The 17,536-nt window shown below is 37.3% G+C and overlaps 1 protein-coding gene across 3 annotated transcripts in view; it reads left to right on the top strand.

Annotated features, from left to right (window-relative positions):
• Col14a1 (collagen type XIV alpha 1 chain) overlaps positions 1–17,536 on the top strand; it is a 167,833-nt gene that overhangs the window by 87,600 nt on the left and 62,697 nt on the right. For all 3 annotated transcript variants that reach the window (XM_042673144.1, XM_042673143.1, XM_042673146.1), the window contains exons 23-30: positions 3,993–4,139; positions 7,830–7,886; positions 11,981–12,120; positions 13,253–13,376; positions 13,569–13,712; positions 15,331–15,495; positions 16,232–16,270; positions 16,992–17,130. In XM_042673144.1, coding sequence (XP_042529078.1) covers positions 3,993–4,139; positions 7,830–7,886; positions 11,981–12,120; positions 13,253–13,376; positions 13,569–13,712; positions 15,331–15,495; positions 16,232–16,270; positions 16,992–17,130 — 955 coding nt within the window. The remainder of the gene's footprint in view (positions 1–3,992; positions 4,140–7,829; positions 7,887–11,980; positions 12,121–13,252; positions 13,377–13,568; positions 13,713–15,330; positions 15,496–16,231; positions 16,271–16,991; positions 17,131–17,536) is intronic.

Genomic DNA, 17,536 nt, shown 5'->3' with positions numbered 1-17,536 from the left:
TCCCTCTCTCCCTCCTTCCTTCCCTCCCTCCCTCCCTCTCTCTCTCTCTCTTTTTTTCTTTCTTTCTTTTTTTCCTTCTTTCTTTTTTTGTTGGTTATAGGGCTTGAAATCAGGGCCTGGGCACCATCCCTGAGCTCTTTCATTCAAGGCTAGTGCTTTACCATTTGGAGCCCCAGGGCCACTTCTAGGTTTTTGGTTGTTACTTGGAGATAGGAATCTCACTGAGTTTGGTTATTAATCCCAGATAAGAGTCTCAAGGACTTTCCTCCTTGGGTTGACTTTGAACCATGATCCTCAGATCTCAGCCTCCTGAGTAGCTAGGATTACAGGCCGTGAGCCCCAGAGTCCACCTTTGGTGAACTTCTTTATAGCCTACTTAAGCACAATTTTGAAAGATGCTCTCCTTTTCTTCTGTTTTAGGTGCTTTCACTATCACTTACCCAGTAGAGTTTATTAGCAAGTATAGAACTTGCCATGTAGTGTGTGGGGATCCTGATTTACCAAGGACTGGATTCAGATAAATGATCACATGGAACAAAAATGTATTTTCTGAATGAAACTTTTGAAACTGTCACAGAATGGTTGGGGTATAGGATATTTGAGAGACCTGTGAAGTGGAAGGATTTATATCATGCGATTACAAGAGAATAATTGCCTGGCTCCTCAACATTCTTGTGCTTACTATCAACTGGTGCCATTATTATCATCATGACAGTAGTCCAGAGAATGTATTTAAAATTGCCTTCCTGGAAATGAATTCAAAAATGCAGATTCTTTTCCCCACTGCAAAACAACCAAATTGACTTCTTACTTTTGGCACCTGGAGGTTGAAGAAATTAGTCATCAGCTGATCAGTTTTTGTTTTCTTTAGGGGAAGGCCCTTAGATTTGCATCCCACATGCCAAAAGCAACATGAGTACACCATCATTCCTGTAGCCCTCCTTTGTTAGTACTGGGAATCGAACTAATACTATTTGTCATTAATTTCACAGTGCCTATTCCAGTTTTCCAATAGGCTACAGATTTATTATCTTAGCAGTAAAAAAACTCCATGGTCTATCTTCAAAGGTCTTGAAAGGACGTGGGTATCCATAAGGAATAGGAAATGGAGGAGGAGCACATTTCTAGAATTGATTGCTTAAAGAATTCCTGGAAAGATTTTGTGGTCATCGGACAATGTAATCCACACAGAGAGTTCAGCACAAGGATTTGTTGTGGGTGGCTCACACAGCCGGCTGCCTGGAGGCTCAAAAGACTGTTTAAGGGCTAGGAAAAACCAGCCACTGTGGGAGTCTAAGCTTGGGAGCCACAGACTGAATCTAGACATCAGCAAAGCAGAGCATTGGCTTCGCTAAGTTACACTTATTACCAAATCTCACAGTAATATATCATCTCACAAATTGACAAGTTTTATTAACCATTTTTTACTTCATCTTTTTCTATAATATACAAAAATGATTAAAGCAGACAACATTTCCTTAGGAATGAATATATGAACAAAGGTTATGACATTTATTTCTGAAGCTAGTATTTACAACACTGAAAAATAAGTTTTAACTTTTTTTTATTGTGAAAATACTGTACAGAGGGGTTACAATTACATGGGCAAGATGGTGAGTACATTTCTTATCAAGCATTGTAGCCTCCTCCTTTGTTTACCCTTCCCATCCCTTAAGTTTTAACTTTTTTTTGTTAAATGACTTGCATTTTTTTGGGGGGGGGGCTTTAAGATTTCTCTATGGACAAAAATATAAAGTAGCATATTTTGTGTTTATCCACTATGAAATATAGACTTAAGTGTTTCTATATATTATGCTTTCTAATGTGGTAAAAATCCATTTAATATTTTTACAATTTGCATTTAAAAATCAACTGATCTATTTTCATTTTTCTATAACAACTTTTTTGTAGTGCTCATGATTGAACTTAGGGCCTTCACATACTAGACAAATACTCTACTATGAAGCTATGTCCCTAACCTAACTTGTTTAGAGACAGGGAAGTATTATGTAGTTCAGGCTGGCTTAGAACTTACTGTGTAGCTCAGGCTGACCTCAAACTTGTAATATTCCTCCCTCTGTATCTCAAGTGCTGAGATCAGGCATGTACCACCATATCTACACATTTTCTTTAATTTTAATAAGCTCTTTTCCAAATAACATTTTGATACATTCATATCAGTAGATCATTCATATCAGTAGATCATTCATATCAGTGATTATATGATAAGTTCAATGTATTTAATCAGGGCAGTTTGTTAACAGTAGATTGAAAATTTCTTGAAATAAAACTTTATGACTTTGATTTAAGCAGGTGCAATTTCATTAAGCATTGAAGGAAATTTGATTGGTTGTTTTCATGGTAGCAGCAATTCTTCTTGTCAGCCGTAGTAAACACTCTGTACTTAGAAGACAACCCATTTAAATCTTTTTGTTAATTACAATATCCACACAGCCATGCTCAATGGAGTGATAAATCTGTGGCTCATGAGGAACCTTCATTTTGATCTCTAGGTTTTGAGCATTCAGTAGTTCTCAAATGATTTAATTGTGAAAAGGTATATGTTTAATTCAGTTTATGATATGATAATGGGAATCAAAGCAGCATTCTCTGAGATTGGGTTTTAAAGTTCTATATTCAAATCTCAGTTCTGCTACTAAATTATGGACATGAGAAATCACTAACTTTCAAGTCCCTCAGTGTCTGGTCTATAGACTGGTGATAACTCTAGGTATTATGAGAACCAATCGGTTAGTAGAATAAAATCCTTAGAATTTTGTCTGGCACATGATAAGCACTCATTAAACATTGACTATTATTATGTTTGTGATTGTTATCATTCAGTACCCAACACAGAACCTGGTATATCAAAGCCCACAAGAAATAGAGGGCTTAAGTAGGTACTTAATCTGACTTCATTAGGCTAGGGACCCAGGGGCTAGCAGTAATTCTTCCAGCATAGCAATTTTACTGTGGATATGGGAATGAAGAAACAAATCAACATTTAATCAAATCTTCCAAGTTCTTTTTGTTCCTAAGGAAAAATATAAGAATAGGTTCTGTGCTGTAGACTGTGCTGTGTGGCATGACTCTTCTGTAGAACCCCAAGTACCTTGTTACCTCTGACTGGGAGGAAGTGTGTGTGATCTTAAGTTACTTAAACACCAAGTCCTGTTTCTTCAGTTATGATGCTAAGAGAATACGGAAGGATTTTCGTAGCACAACCTAAGCATCCCCCTACCCCACTTTGAACTCCCTAAGAGGAGTCTCTGTTGTGATGGAAAGAAATCATGGATGGCAATCAATGAAATCTAGGCAAAGAGAGGCTATTGACCTAAGTGGGGACTTTCTGGGTGTCCTAGTACTGCTTCAAACTCATATCTTCATTTGTGGCCACTTGAAAACAACCTGAACCCCATGGGTGAGGCTTCTAAGGCCCTAGGATTCTACTTTCTTTCAAAGGAATGAGAGCCTTCTGATTTCTAACTCTGTACCCATATCTTAGGCCATTACTTAGAAGAATATCATGTTGAGTGTTAGTAAATAATGAGGAATTGAAAATATATATCGATGTATGGCTTTTTCTGATCATGTCACTGTGTCCTTGGGAAATGTGTTGGATAAAGAGAAATTTGTGATGAAAATATTTGTTTTTAATACTTATTATAATAAATACTTTAGAAATAAATATACTCACATGCATACCTATGCAACAGATCCATTAAGATACATTTGTAGAATTATATACATTAATAGTTTTTCATTCAATAGAGGACTGACCTCAGGCATCTTTTACTTTTATTTTGTACATATAAAATGTGATTTTAATTTAAAAACCAATGAGCGTATAGAATCTTTTTAAAAAAGGCATAATTTTTTCCAGAGTTATCTACTGTAGACTATGGATATTAGGCATTTTAGGAGAAAAATCATATAGTGATGGCTGTGTAGAAAAGTTTCTTATGTGTGTGTGTGTTTTCTTTTGATTACAGATACGCAAACACAAGAATCCACTGTGGGAGGAGGGACAAATAGGCATTGCTTCTATGGACTTCAGCCTGATTCCGAATATAAGATCAGCATTTACACGAAGCTCCAGGAACTTGAGGGACCTAGTGTGAGCATCATGGAGAGAACACGTAAGTCCAGTATCGTCTCTCAGATTCATTTAGGGAAAAAAATGTGTTACTTCTGCATGGGAACATACGCAATCAAAGTCTTGTTCCTCCTATCTTACCCCAGAATTCTTTGCATATGGCTCATTGGTGTCACCAGTATTGCCCTCTCCCCACACCATTCTCTATATATGTTTCAGCAGGAACTAAAAGGCCGTGTGTGATGAAAAAGGGCTTAAAACAATGACTTACATTGAGACCCATATCTGCAGGAACTTTATGGTATGTGCAGTGGGGAATGAGTTTAAGGATTGAGTCCTCACATTAAAACAATGCCATCTTACCACAGCCATGAGAGTGGGAATGGAGCCAAGATGTTCCAACTGGCTGACCCTAGAGTTATGGCCTAATTAAGAGGCTCTTATGCTTTTTTTCTTTCTTCTTTTTTCAAGTTGGCTGCAGATCTGATGCAGTGAAGGAAAAGGCAACGTATAAAGTTAAAACAAAGCACGTTTTACATGTTCCAAAGAGCAAGGACAGTGTCAACGTTTTGGAATGGCTTCTAATCAAGAATTCCTGGCCTAGAGGCCACAAACATTAAAATGGCTTCAATTGTAATGAGTTTGGGGGGTGGGGACACTTGTATGCTTAATAGAGTATCTTGAACTTAAATTTGGAATCTCTGAGGACTTGTATCTGACTAGGTGGTGGGTGATGCACTTTTCTTTGCAGTCCTCTTATTGTGGCATTTAGAAAGGACAACCACTACATATAGATCTTCCTTCCCATCACTCTGAACCATGCAAGGAGTCATCATCAATGTGTACCCTTAAAAAAAACAGAGTAGGAGAATGGAATACATTGATCTATCTAGTTTCTAGTATTATTTCATAATACTGAAACATTCAACATTTTATGTTATGCATATGCTTTTGAGGTACAAGTTGTATCCCATAAAATTAAAGAGCCATGGTAAGTGGACAATTCCATGAGTTTTAATACATTTTAAGATTGCATGTAGCCATCATTATAACTTGATTTAACTTGTGGGGAGCCATACCTGGGAAGTTAGGAAGTTCAACAAGCACTCTATTGCTGAGCTACACCCACAGCTATAAAATCCAGTTTTAAAACCTTTCCATCAACTCAAAGAAATCTTTCCTGCTACTATACCATCTTTCACTTTTCCCACCTTTAGTCGCAACAAGTTATTTTATTATATATTTATTTTGTCTAGACAGTTCATAGAAGTGGAAGTATGTATGAAATAGTCTTTTACATCTGGCACCTTGCATTTAGTCTGTCTTCGAATCAGCCATATGGCTTTGGCTGCCATTAGATTCTGATTAGTTTTGCTTTTGAATTTAGGATGTGCCTCATTAAAGAAGATGTGCATTGCAAAGCTGATCTTCAACTTCCACAGACTTTAATCTGTGTTGTAAAATTTATTAGTCGGTTGTTTTTATTGATGATTTGGATTTGATTTTATGAATACAGTCCTTTTGGTTTTGAGGTTAATGAGGCTTTGCTAGTATACAGGATTTAAATAGGTTTGACTAAGGCTTCTTCTTCTGCCCCCTTTTAACATTCTAACCTTTGATAATCAGCAACTCTGAGCAATGTGATTAGCTATCTACTCTCTTACTTCCAGTGATGGCAGTAAGATCCAATCGAGTAGTATATATGGAAGAGGTTTTCATTATTTTTTGTAAGTTTTAAAGTACTTTTGAAAGCTCTGCACATTTTCCATCATGGAGCCCAAGGTGTCCTCATGGTGCTAAGAACCTGGAAATGATTGATGGCCTCCTTAGACAGTGCTTCTGCTCTTAAGTTGAAAGGCTGAGATCTTAGTTCATATTCATTGCTTTCTCAAGCTCTAAAAATATTTGAATTTGGGATCCCTGATCCACTTCAACATTTCTTAACCTTAATCTTAACAACTGCTAACTGCCAACCTAGAGTTATTTCCAATTTGGATAGCTCTGTTCGACGGAAATGCGTTCCTGATGTTGGAGACATCTGTCTTCCTGTAGCTTCCACCCACTGGCTTGAGGCCAGCCTCCTGAAGCATTGCAGATCAAGGCTGTTCGTTCTACTGTGACAGCTTTTCACATGCTTGAGGACAGGGACCATCTGTCTGCCACATATACAGCATAAAATGCAGTGCACTGTGATTCTTCTTACCAAAGAGATTCCCCCCTTGCCAATGTTCTGCTCAGACACAGTGCTCTGGCTGCCATTAGCATTGTTTTGGTCTTTGACTTGTAACTTAACTTGAGATGTGCCTCAGTTTCTAACATTAAAGAAGATGCACTTCTATAGATTTTTTAAAAAATGAATAAATTTGGCGTTGGAAACATTTAGTGGTGGTTTCAAGAAAGATTTACAATTTTGGTTCTAATATTAGGATTTCAGAACTTAGTGTTTTCATTGTAGGAAATTTTTCTCTGAAAAAAAATCCCCCTTTAAAAATGATAGTAATGCACATATCAATAATAGTATAACAGAACTATATGAAGTGTATTATTGGCCTCTCTCTTTTTAATTCTTCTTTTCTTGACATACTCATTTCTGTCACTATGGTTTCCTTCAAAGAATTTATTTATTTATTTATTTTACAAATTGGGCCAGACAAATGATATTGCATGACTTGGTTTATTTTGCATAACAATTACTCAGACATTTTCCCATTTCTGTAATATACAGTTACCTCATTCTTTTGATGTTGTTACTTTATTTAAATAAATTTTATTTTATTGGCTCTTAGAATTGGAAAGGACTTTAAAATTCATCTCTTCCAAACATCTTGCCAATGAAGGAATTCCCTTTACAACATGTTGGGCAGATGATCATTCTGCATGAGCTTGATTTTCCCCCCAGCTATTTGTTGCTTATTAATCTCTTGGAAGTGGACGTCCTCTTTGTGAATGGCTATTATTAGTAGAGGAGTTTCCTAATATTAAGATGGGATAATAAGTATTTTGTGTTTGTCCTAGAATTTTAGCATCAGATGAATGTCTAATAAAATGGTACTTTATGTTTACCTAACGGCACCATAACTTCCTGGTGCTTTGCCATGTGAGCTGGCATAAAAATTATTCCTCTGGTCTAGCTGTTCCCAGGTCCTTTAAACAAATGACACCTCTGCATAGGATGTGGTCTTCTCTTCATGCAGGCAGTAAAGATCTTAGGCCAGCAATGTGTATACTCCATTTTCAGAACTGAAAGACATTTTTCCGATGCAGGTGGAGTAGAATGCAGAGGGAAGCCTATCTCATTGGTAATGAGCATCTTGAGGGATGCAGGATGGGAACAGAGGAAAGAGACACAAAACAGGATTGGTGGACAAATCTCTGTCAGGCAGAATGGAAATGGCATTAATTGTACGTGTGAAGGCAGCCATCCGGAGCGTGCATCTGAAAGGATTTGGCAGGATTGCTGTCTTAAATCAGCATCAGTAGTGCTTTGTAGTTGGCAGTTTGATTACACTGATTCTGGCTGGGAAGAATAAATTGTGGCAAAAATGTCATTTCTGACCCTTGGTCTGGGGATGAGAGGAGGGAGGGAGTCAGTTTTCACAGGCCGTGGCTGATTTATAGGAGTCTATTAATTCTCAAAGAAGACATTGTCTTTGGGGAATGATTATTCCATCACCTCCCTTCTTCCCTACATATGAGACACCTAAGTGATGTTCCTTCTTCCTCTCTTTTATAGAATCGCTTCCTACTCAACCACCAACTTTTGCTCCAACCATTCCACCTGCAAAAGAAGGTAAGGGGATCATTCAATGACAATGTGAGTTCAGGTACACAATTCCTGTTGCCTTTGTTTATTCATTTAAAACTCTGGTGTTAATGAAAGATGCTTATTGTGCTAATTTTCTCCTTAATATAATACTGACCAATGTATGGTATAATTTAATAAACCCATTTAATCATAAATTCTGTGCACAGATCAGAGTTTTCTATCAGAATTGCTTAACATTCATTTCATTGAAAATATCAGAGTGTACATTAACAAAGGAAGAATAATTGAATAACATATAAGTAAAAAATTCTAGTCTATATCTCTGAAGTCAAGGAGAATGTTTTCTCATCTCATCTGAAATATTTCTCCCAATTCATCTGTCCTGATCACAATAGTTCCTTTAACACCTTTTGCTAGAATTAGTGACTATATATATATATATATATTAAAGCCAACCTGTAATCCTAGCTAATCAGGAAGCTGATATCTGAGGATCAGCCAGGAAGTCCATGAGATTCTTATCTCCAATTAACTATTAAAAAAGCTAGAAGTAAGTCTGTGGCTCAAGTGTACAGCACTAGCCTTAAGCAAAAATGCTCAGGCACAGCACCCAGGTCTTGATACAGCCTCAAGACTGGCACAAAAAAGCCACCCAATGAATACTTATTAACCCTACTATTAATTATCAAAGCTTTTATGCTAGATATAGAGAATAAAACAATAATGTGTAAGTAACTCTGACTGTTTTCAGTGTTATAAGAGAAATAGATGTTTACATAGATAATTACCCATCTGGGATATGAGTTATAAAAAAGAGATTGTACTACATTAGCTTAGAAATGAGAATAATTAATGCTGTTACAGGCCAGTGACTTATATAAATGGAGAGATTTGATCTACATGTGAACAACAAGCTTGAGAGATAAATAATGGCATGAATGTTGTTCAATGTCATGGAATGATCTAAGTACATAAACTTTAGAGCAGTGTAACTCTATAACTCTAGGAGAGTTATGAAGTGATTTGGGTGCCAGAATAAGAAGTTCTGAGCTTTATCCTGTAGGAAATAACATGCCACGAGAAATTTGCATACAAGAAGAGTGACTTGATAAAATCTTTGTTTAAGAAAGGTAATTTGAGTAGGGCATGGTGGCACAAGCCTATAATCCCAGCACTCAAGAGGTTGAGGTAGGAGGATTGTGAGTTTAAGCTAGCCTGGATTATATAACAAAACCTATAGCAAAAAACAAAACAAGCAAACAAAAAAGAAAGATAACTTTACGACATTGGTGGAAAGAGGAGGGATAAACGAGAGGGCAGAGAGGAGAAAGATAGGTCATGGTGTTGGAAGATTCCATTAGAAGAACTCTTCCATTCATCATGTATTTTCAAGTGACTATACCATACCAGGGATACTGTGAGAAATGAATTGTTCCAGATGTATGGGGGCTTAGAGTCAGTAAGTCAAATGCTGCAGATAGTCAAAAGGTCAAGGAATCAAAGAAGCATCAAGAAACTCTAAGAAATCTCAACATCAGTCAGCCCTGGTTTGCAAAGTCTTCACTGATCAACCAGTCTTGCACATAACTTCCCAGTCTATATTCTGTATCAGTAAAACTGTACATCTCAGATTATCCACACAGGTCTTTTTTTTTCCCTGTCGGTCATAGGGCCTGAACTCTGGGCCTGGGTGCTGTCCCTCAGCTCTTCAGCTGTACAGTAGTGCTCTATCAATTGAGCATCAGCCCCACTTCCGGCTTTTTCTGCTTATGTGGTGCTGAGGAATTGAACCAAGGCCCTCATGCATGCAAGACAAGCACTGTACCACTGAGCCACCTTCCCAGCCCCCCACACAAGTCTTATGCTGAATCTTTTACCTTAATGTTCCTTCTACCTAGAATACCAAATGCTTTGTTCTTCCATTTTCATGTCCATTTCATATTTCAGTCTCTCGGGTCTCAGTAGCTAAGATTACTCTCACTACTGGAACTGAAGGCAGACCCTACTGGATGAATTGACCACTTAGGCATTTCTGATGCAGACATTACAGAATGCTGAGGTCAGAATGTTCCTATCAAGAGTCCAGCATGGATATCATTCTGTGAACCCCTCTGACGGCTCATGGAAGATGAGTGTTGGAAGGGATTTTGAGAGCAAGGATTGACAGAGTTCAAATAATAGTTGTGAAATTTATATCTCGATTTTACTGGTGGAGATTTTGCAGATTGAATATGTTGTTCATTTTAAACTGCATTTGTCCCAAGTGCATTGTAAATGTCTATAATTTTTTTGACAGTGAGGTAGTACTGAATATTTATTAACCAAAGGTTACAAAGGTTAAAAGAATAATAAAAACGGTTAAAGAATATTAAAAACAATTTTATCTCTGAGAGGAAATTGCTTGATGCATATTGTCATATTTTCTTTTTTTCAATTCACTAAGAAAATGCTTCATTAGTACAGTTTTATATAGATTTCCCTTTCACTTCCAAGAGGTAACATCACCTTTTTTATTTTATTTTTATGGTGCTGTGGAGTTTTAAATGAGGACTTTGTGCTTTTATTTTATTTTATTTTTTTGGTCCGGTCGTGGGGCCTGAACTCTGGGCCTGGGCACTGTCCCTCAGCTCTTCAGCTCAAGGCTAGCGCTCTACCACTTGAGCCACAGCACCACTTCTGGCTTTTTTCTTTTTGCTTATGTGGTGCTGAGGAATCGAACCCATTATTTTTTTGGTGCTGTGGAGTTTTAAATGAGGACTTTGTACTTTTAGGCAGGTACTTTCCTGCTTCACCTCTGCCACAAGTCCTTTTTGCTCTGATTGTTTTGAGATAGGGTCTTGCTTTTTGTCCCAGGTTGACCTGGATTGTGATTCCCCCTACTATCTCTTCCCATAGAGCGAGAATGAAAAGTATGTCTAGCTATTGGTGGAGATGAGATCTCATGAACTTTTTTGTTTAGGCTAGCCTCTAACAATGGTCCTACTGATTTCTCCCTACTGAGTAGTTAGGATTCATGGGCCCAAGCCATTAGCATCTGAGTAACTACATCTCAGTTTACTCTTTCCTTAAAAACAGAGGACTTGCTTTTCTTTTATAAATTTATCTCTAACAGATCTTGTTAAATATAGATTTAGATTCAATCTACAAATTTGTAAGCTTTTATAAATAACAGAAATAGTGAGAGCAATCTCACTAGACACTTTGGCTGTTACTTCACTTGGACATGAGTTATTTTACATTAGAAATAGCTTGAAGAGAATGAAGTTGCACTTAATAAAATAGAAACTGATTTTTTAAAGAGAAGAAAAAGATACATTATCTCATAGAATATTTATGTGCAATTGGCCTTGAATTAAAAGGCTGAGATTTTTGAAGAGCAACTTACTTGCATCATAAAATAGTCAGCCACAGTGCTCTATACTAATGAAGGGGAAGAGAGGCATAGATAATTTGAAACAGCTCATGATACCAAATGAAGACCTTAAAGAAAAATGCTTTCAAGTAGAGTAGGATTTTATTGGTGTTGTATGAGGGTTTAAAAATGATTATTCTATTGTGTTGGCATCCACAATACCTACTCTGTACTAGCATTATTGCATAATTCTTGACATGTATCAATGGATGGCAAAGGGCATCTAAAGATAGTTTCAGCAAGGCTGGAATACCATTCTGTTCTTTGTCACCTAGCGCAAATACACATTCAATTGCATAATAATCTGACTTCATTGTATCACTAAAACGCTGATGTTAACTTATTGAGTCCATCAACACAGTTATGGGTTAGTCTTCCAACTTGTAGAAAGTAGATGGCATTTGCTAATTCTTCTGCCTTTAAATCCCTTTAGTCCCACATTCTCTTATTACCTCAGTTTAGTTCTTTTGGGGCTGAGATTGGTGGATTTTTTTTTCTTCCTTGTTTCTAGAAATCCAATAGAAGCTTAGCAATCATAAATGGGAACTCTGGATATAAAAGAGAAATGATGGTGAAGAAGTATAATGATAAACAGCTTAGAAGATGAACCTTCAAGATGTAGGACTTTCCTTTGGGAAAGAGATTAGTTACCAGAGGACAACCATTATCTATCTTACTCTTATTCAAATTTATTCTTGGTCTTTAGTATGCAAAGCTGCAAAGGCAGACCTGGTGTTTATGGTGGATGGATCCTGGAGCATTGGAGATGACAATTTTAATAAGATCATCAACTTTCTGTACAGCACTGTTGGAGCTCTAGACAGGATTGGTGCAGATGGAACCCAGGTGAGACTAATGGGTGGATCACTAATTCATTCTATGCATTGCAAATGACTTCTCAATCTGTTACTATGACCACTTGTTAATGAATATGGATAAAGAAAGGCAGGCAGAGGATATGAGTCTTTAAAAGCTGTTGATCTCAGCAAATTAAACACGATAGAGAGGCCTGATCTTTTATACCATAGGGCAGAGTGTCCTCTTTGATGACACATACAGTATTTTCCTTTCTTTCAAGTACAGTAAAATACTGACAGGGAAATGTTGTGGCTGCACATTACTATAGATTGAGCAGTCATGAAACTAATAATGCCCTAAAATTACAAAAATTATAAAAGCAAATACAGATCTCAGTGCTAGTGACCCATGCCTGTAATTCTAGCTACTTGAGTGTCAAGATCTGAGGATTAAAATTTGAAGCCAGTCTGGGCAGAAAAGTCCATGAGACTTTATCATCAATTACCTAGCAAAAGGCACAACTGGAGCTGTGGCTCAAGTAGGGCATCAGCTGTGAGCAAGAAAACTGAGAGTATGAGGCCAAGTTCAAACACATACATGCATACACACACACACACACACACACACACACACACACACACACACACACACACACACACATGCACACGCAAATTATAGGAAATGAATCCAGGAAAATTTATGTTGTAGCGGTTCAGATTTTGAGACAGAACATACTTGGTTTCAAATCTTGGTACTGTCAGTGATGACTCTAGTGTAGTCTTGTGAAAGTTACTGGACTGTATCTGACTCAAGTTTCTCATCTATAAAGTTAATAGACTAATAGTCATTGCTTCCTAGGTTTGGTTTACAAGGAATTCCTTTTTAAGGAATTTTAACATCTGTCCATTTGCTAAGCTTAGGATACCATTTCTACTTGCCAAATGAGGTGGCAAATGTTCCATGCTTTAGAGATTTTTTTTAAAAAAAAGTTCTTGAAGAATACTTAGATGGAAAGAAGATGCTACTTAACTTGTCTTGATATGTAATTTGCACAAAATTTTAGGCCAAGAAGAATGAGGAATGGGTTTCAGAAGAAATTAAAATTATAGTTGAAAGTGTGTGGTGTATTTGTGTGTGTGTGTGTGTGTGTGTGTAAAACCAATATACTTTCTCTTTCCAGGTGGCAATGGTTCAGTTCACTGATGACCCCAGAACAGAATTCAAACTGAATGCCTACAAAACTAAAGAGACTCTTCTTGATGCAATTAGGCACATTTCATACAAAGGGGGAAATACAAAAACAGGTCAGATCCCAAATGCCCATTCATTAATTACTTGTAACTACTGAAATGATCATTTCTTTGAGAGTTAATAATTTTTGAAAAGTTTTTTTTCTTTCACTTAAGATCTTTGTTCCTACTCTTTTTATTTCTTTTCTCCAGTGAAACAAAAAATCGGAGGGATTAAAACTGAACCATTACTTTGCTTTGTTTCAGGAAAAGCAATTAAGCATGTTCGAGATACCTTGTTTACTGCAGAGGCAGGTACAAGAAGAGGCATCCCAAAGGTTATTGTGGTTATAACGGATGGAAGGTCACAAGATGATGTGATCAAAATCTCCAGGGAGATGCAATCCGATGGTAAAGTTTAAACATTAGTGGTTATCAATAATGTCAACATAGTTGTTTACCAAATACAAATTCAAAGGCTATGTCAGCTTTACTTCAGGGATTCCATGGTTTTATGAACTTGACAATATGGTTTTTAAAATCTCTTCTGGTTTACAAAACTCTAATTGTCCTGTTTTATTAGAGAAGACTTGTCATTTTCCCTAACATGCGTTATGCACTGGAGGCCTATGTGAGGAGCTCTAGCAAAGAGTTGCAGTGCTATAAGAAGGGCCATTGTATGGTCTGGAAAGGTGGCTCAGTGGTAAAGTGCTTGCCTCACATGCATGAGGCCCTGGGTTTGATTCCTCAGCACTACATAAGCAGAAAAAGCCAGAAGTGGTGCTGTGGCTCTAGAGGTAGAGCGCTAGCCTTGAGCTGAAGAGCTGAGAGACAGCGCCGGGCCAAGTTCAGGCCCCACAACCGACAAAAACAAAAACAAATAAAAGAAGGGCCGTTGTAGAGATAGGCACCAATGGCTCACACCTGTAATCCTAGCTACTCAGGAGGCTGAGATCTGAGTATCATGGTGCAAAGCCAGCCTGAGTAGGAAAGTCCCCTCAGACTTTTATAAAATTCATTTTATTTTATTTAATTATTACTGTAAAGGTGATGTACAGAGGGATTACAGTTACATAAGACAGGTAATTCTTTTTTGAAGTGTCACCTCTTCCCTCATTTTCTCCCAGTTTTTCCCTCCTGAACCCCCTCCCTCACAAGTTGTATAGTTCACTTTTAACATACATAGTGTCTAATGGGTATCACTGTGCATTTGTTCGCCCTTGGTCCAACCATGTCTGTGCATCCATCTACCATCCCTAAAACAGATAAACTTACATATAAGACAAAGGTACAGAAATCTCCCTGACACTCTGATCTCCAATTAACCACTAAAAAAGCCTGAAATGGGTCTGTGACTCAAGTGGTAGAGCGCTAGACTTGAGCAACAATGCTCAAGGACAGCACCCCGACCCTGAGTTCAAGCCTGAGCTCAGTACAAAATAAATATTTTTTTTAAAAGAAAGATCATTGTAGAAGCCAAGGGAAAAAAAAAACTGTTACTGAAACCCTTCAGTTTTCTAATCTGTAAAACGGGGATGCTCACAGGAGTGCTGTGAAGATTAATTTATAGAACCATGCCTAGAAATGAATAGATTTTTATTTGCCTGGTGTTAAAGGATGACCTACCTTATGTTTCTGGGCCTATCCTGTTTCTCCTTTGAGAAAAACAATGACATAGATTCAGTTTGTCTGCTTCCTAAGTATTGGGTTGTCTATTTTAAACACTTAACTGTGAAAATGTTATCCAAATGGTAATTCTTTTGTCTCAAGCACTAATTGGGGGCATTAGCTTTATTGAATTTTCTTTAAAATGGAAAATTTCTTTAGGGAATGATGGAATATCTCTCATGGCATGAAATATATGCATGAAGAATTCTGATGAACTGTAAGGAATGAATTTGGGCCCCCCCACCCCCACCACACTGGCCTTCCTAAACATATTTGAAGCATTTGGATGTTCAAAACCTTGTGTTGTTAGTATTTCATGGGATTTACAATAATCAACAATGCTGCTCCTCTTCTACCACAGGCTACAACATTTTTGCAATTGGTGTAGCCGATGCAGATTACTCAGAGTTGGTGAACATTGGCAGTAAGCCCAGCGGGCGCCATGTCTTCTTTGTGGATGACTTTGACGCCTTCAAGAAAATTGAAGATGAATTGATTACCTTTGTCTGTGAAACCGCATCAGCAAGTATGTTCTTGGGAGTTTTGCACTCATGGTTTTTTTTTTTTTCTTTTATTCTTTTTAAGTCTAAACTGTCTAGTGTTGGTTAAAATAGTAAGTTCCCTCTTGAACTGAGGGAGGACAGTTAACTCACATTGCTCTTCCTTAAGCAGACATTAAATTTTGTGGGTTTGAGAAAATAGAGGAAACCTCTCTTTTCTGAAGGTTTTGGGTTTGCTGTTGTGTTTTTTTTTTCTGTTTAGTTTTGCTTTAATTTTCTTGTTTTGTTTTGTGACAAGATCTTGCTGTGTTTCTCGGGTGACCTTCAACTTTGGATCTTGCCACCTCAGCCTTTTGAGTGCTGTAGAGTTTTCAATTCATAAAGATCTTCCCTAATAGGATGAGAGTTTATAGTTAAAAGGGACTGTACTTGGCTAAATATAGGCTATAGATGACAAAAGTGTATGATAATTATACATGAAGCTGACATCTTAGAAGTAAAGTGGCTTCCATCAGGTGCTGACAGCCACTGATTTTAATGGACACACAAAAAGAGGGAAATTGTGACCCCATGGTACTGAAAGAACGCACTACAGCATTTCAGTTTTTACAAAAACAGAGAAAACCGGTGAAATCCAATGTAAAGTTCCTCCACCATTCACTTCCTGAAAGGCTAGGCTAGTTTCCTCAGCTGCTAACAGGGAAAGACCGTGTTTGGAAAATATATAAATGAGGGTTTTATATTGTTTGTGTTGTATTTCAGCATGCCCAATGGTGCACAAGGATGGTATGGACCTTGCAGGTATGCATCATTAGTTTTCTTTTTCAAATACAAATATGTTAACTAACTCTCAATTGAAGTCCAGATTTCATTTTTATGAAAAATCTTAATAGAAAAAAAATCTTTAAAACTAAAACATTTATTTCTTTTTCTTTTTCTTTTTTTTTTTTGTCAGTTGTGGGGCTTGAACTCTGGGCCTGGGCGCTGTCCCTCAGCTCTTCAGCTCAAGGCGAGCGCTCTACCACTTGAGCATTTATTTCTTATACCTAAAAGCATCTCAATGAAAGCTGTCCATCCATAGAAGTTTGGGGGTGGAATTGGAAATGAAAAAGCAATAGAGAGGGTTGTTCTGAGCAATGCCTGATATATGCATGTCTAAAATGCCATGACGAGATCTCTCGGTGCATTTTTAATACGTCTTAAAAAAGAATGACAGAAAAGAAAAACAAGTTATGTTTTTTTTTAATTTGAGGGGGTGGTGATACCTACAGGAGGGGTTGAGCCAAAAAGGAAGTGAACATGCAACCCTGAATATGGTTGTTTGCAGGTATGAAAGTAGAATATGAAACCTGTTGAGAGTGTTTTCAGGAAGAGAGAGGATTTTTAAGTAAGGGAGAGTGGTAGAGATTAGAATCTGCGAAATTTTTACACATGTAGAAGTGTCACAAGGCAACTTCTCTTTACACAATTAATATATACCAATAAAATCTTTCTTTTGTTTGTCTGTCTGTCTGTCTCTTAGGATTTAAGATGATGGAAATGTTTGGCTTGGTTGAAAAGGATTTTTCATCAGTGGAAGGAGTTTCTATGGAGCCTGGTACCTTCAACTTGTACCCATGTTACCATCTCCATAAAGATGCCCTGGTTTCCCAGCCAACCAAGTATGTTTCCACTGCAAGTTACCAAAACCAATCACATTTATTCCTTCTCAATATGAAAGCGATGACATATTAAAACATTCTGTAATACTTCCTGGTGGGATCTTTTTCCCATGATGTTTTGAGCAAAGACTGTTTACATTTCTTTGATTAAAAATAATCCAACTCAGCTACATGCTGATTTGAACTTTAGTATCTAATCATCTCAGAAAGTATGTAAAAAGAACTGATCCATAAATGCTGGCATTATTCTAAGTCCCTATGTATGCTTGCTTACTCAACCTCCAGTCAACTCAATAAAGTCGATTCAAGTATTATGTCAATTATGAGATAGAAACTCAAAGAAGCTAACAACTTGAGTTTAAGTGGCAGTCAATGCTCAGATTTGTACCCAGAAATTGAGTTCCAG

This window comes from Dipodomys spectabilis, unplaced genomic scaffold, assembly GCF_019054845.1.
Source record: "Dipodomys spectabilis isolate Male_0828 unplaced genomic scaffold, ASM1905484v1 ptg000783l, whole genome shotgun sequence".
Lineage (NCBI taxonomy): Eukaryota > Metazoa > Chordata > Mammalia > Rodentia > Heteromyidae > Dipodomys > Dipodomys spectabilis.
Note: the sequence above shows the minus strand (reverse complement) of the source record. Positions and strands in the feature narration are given on the sequence as shown.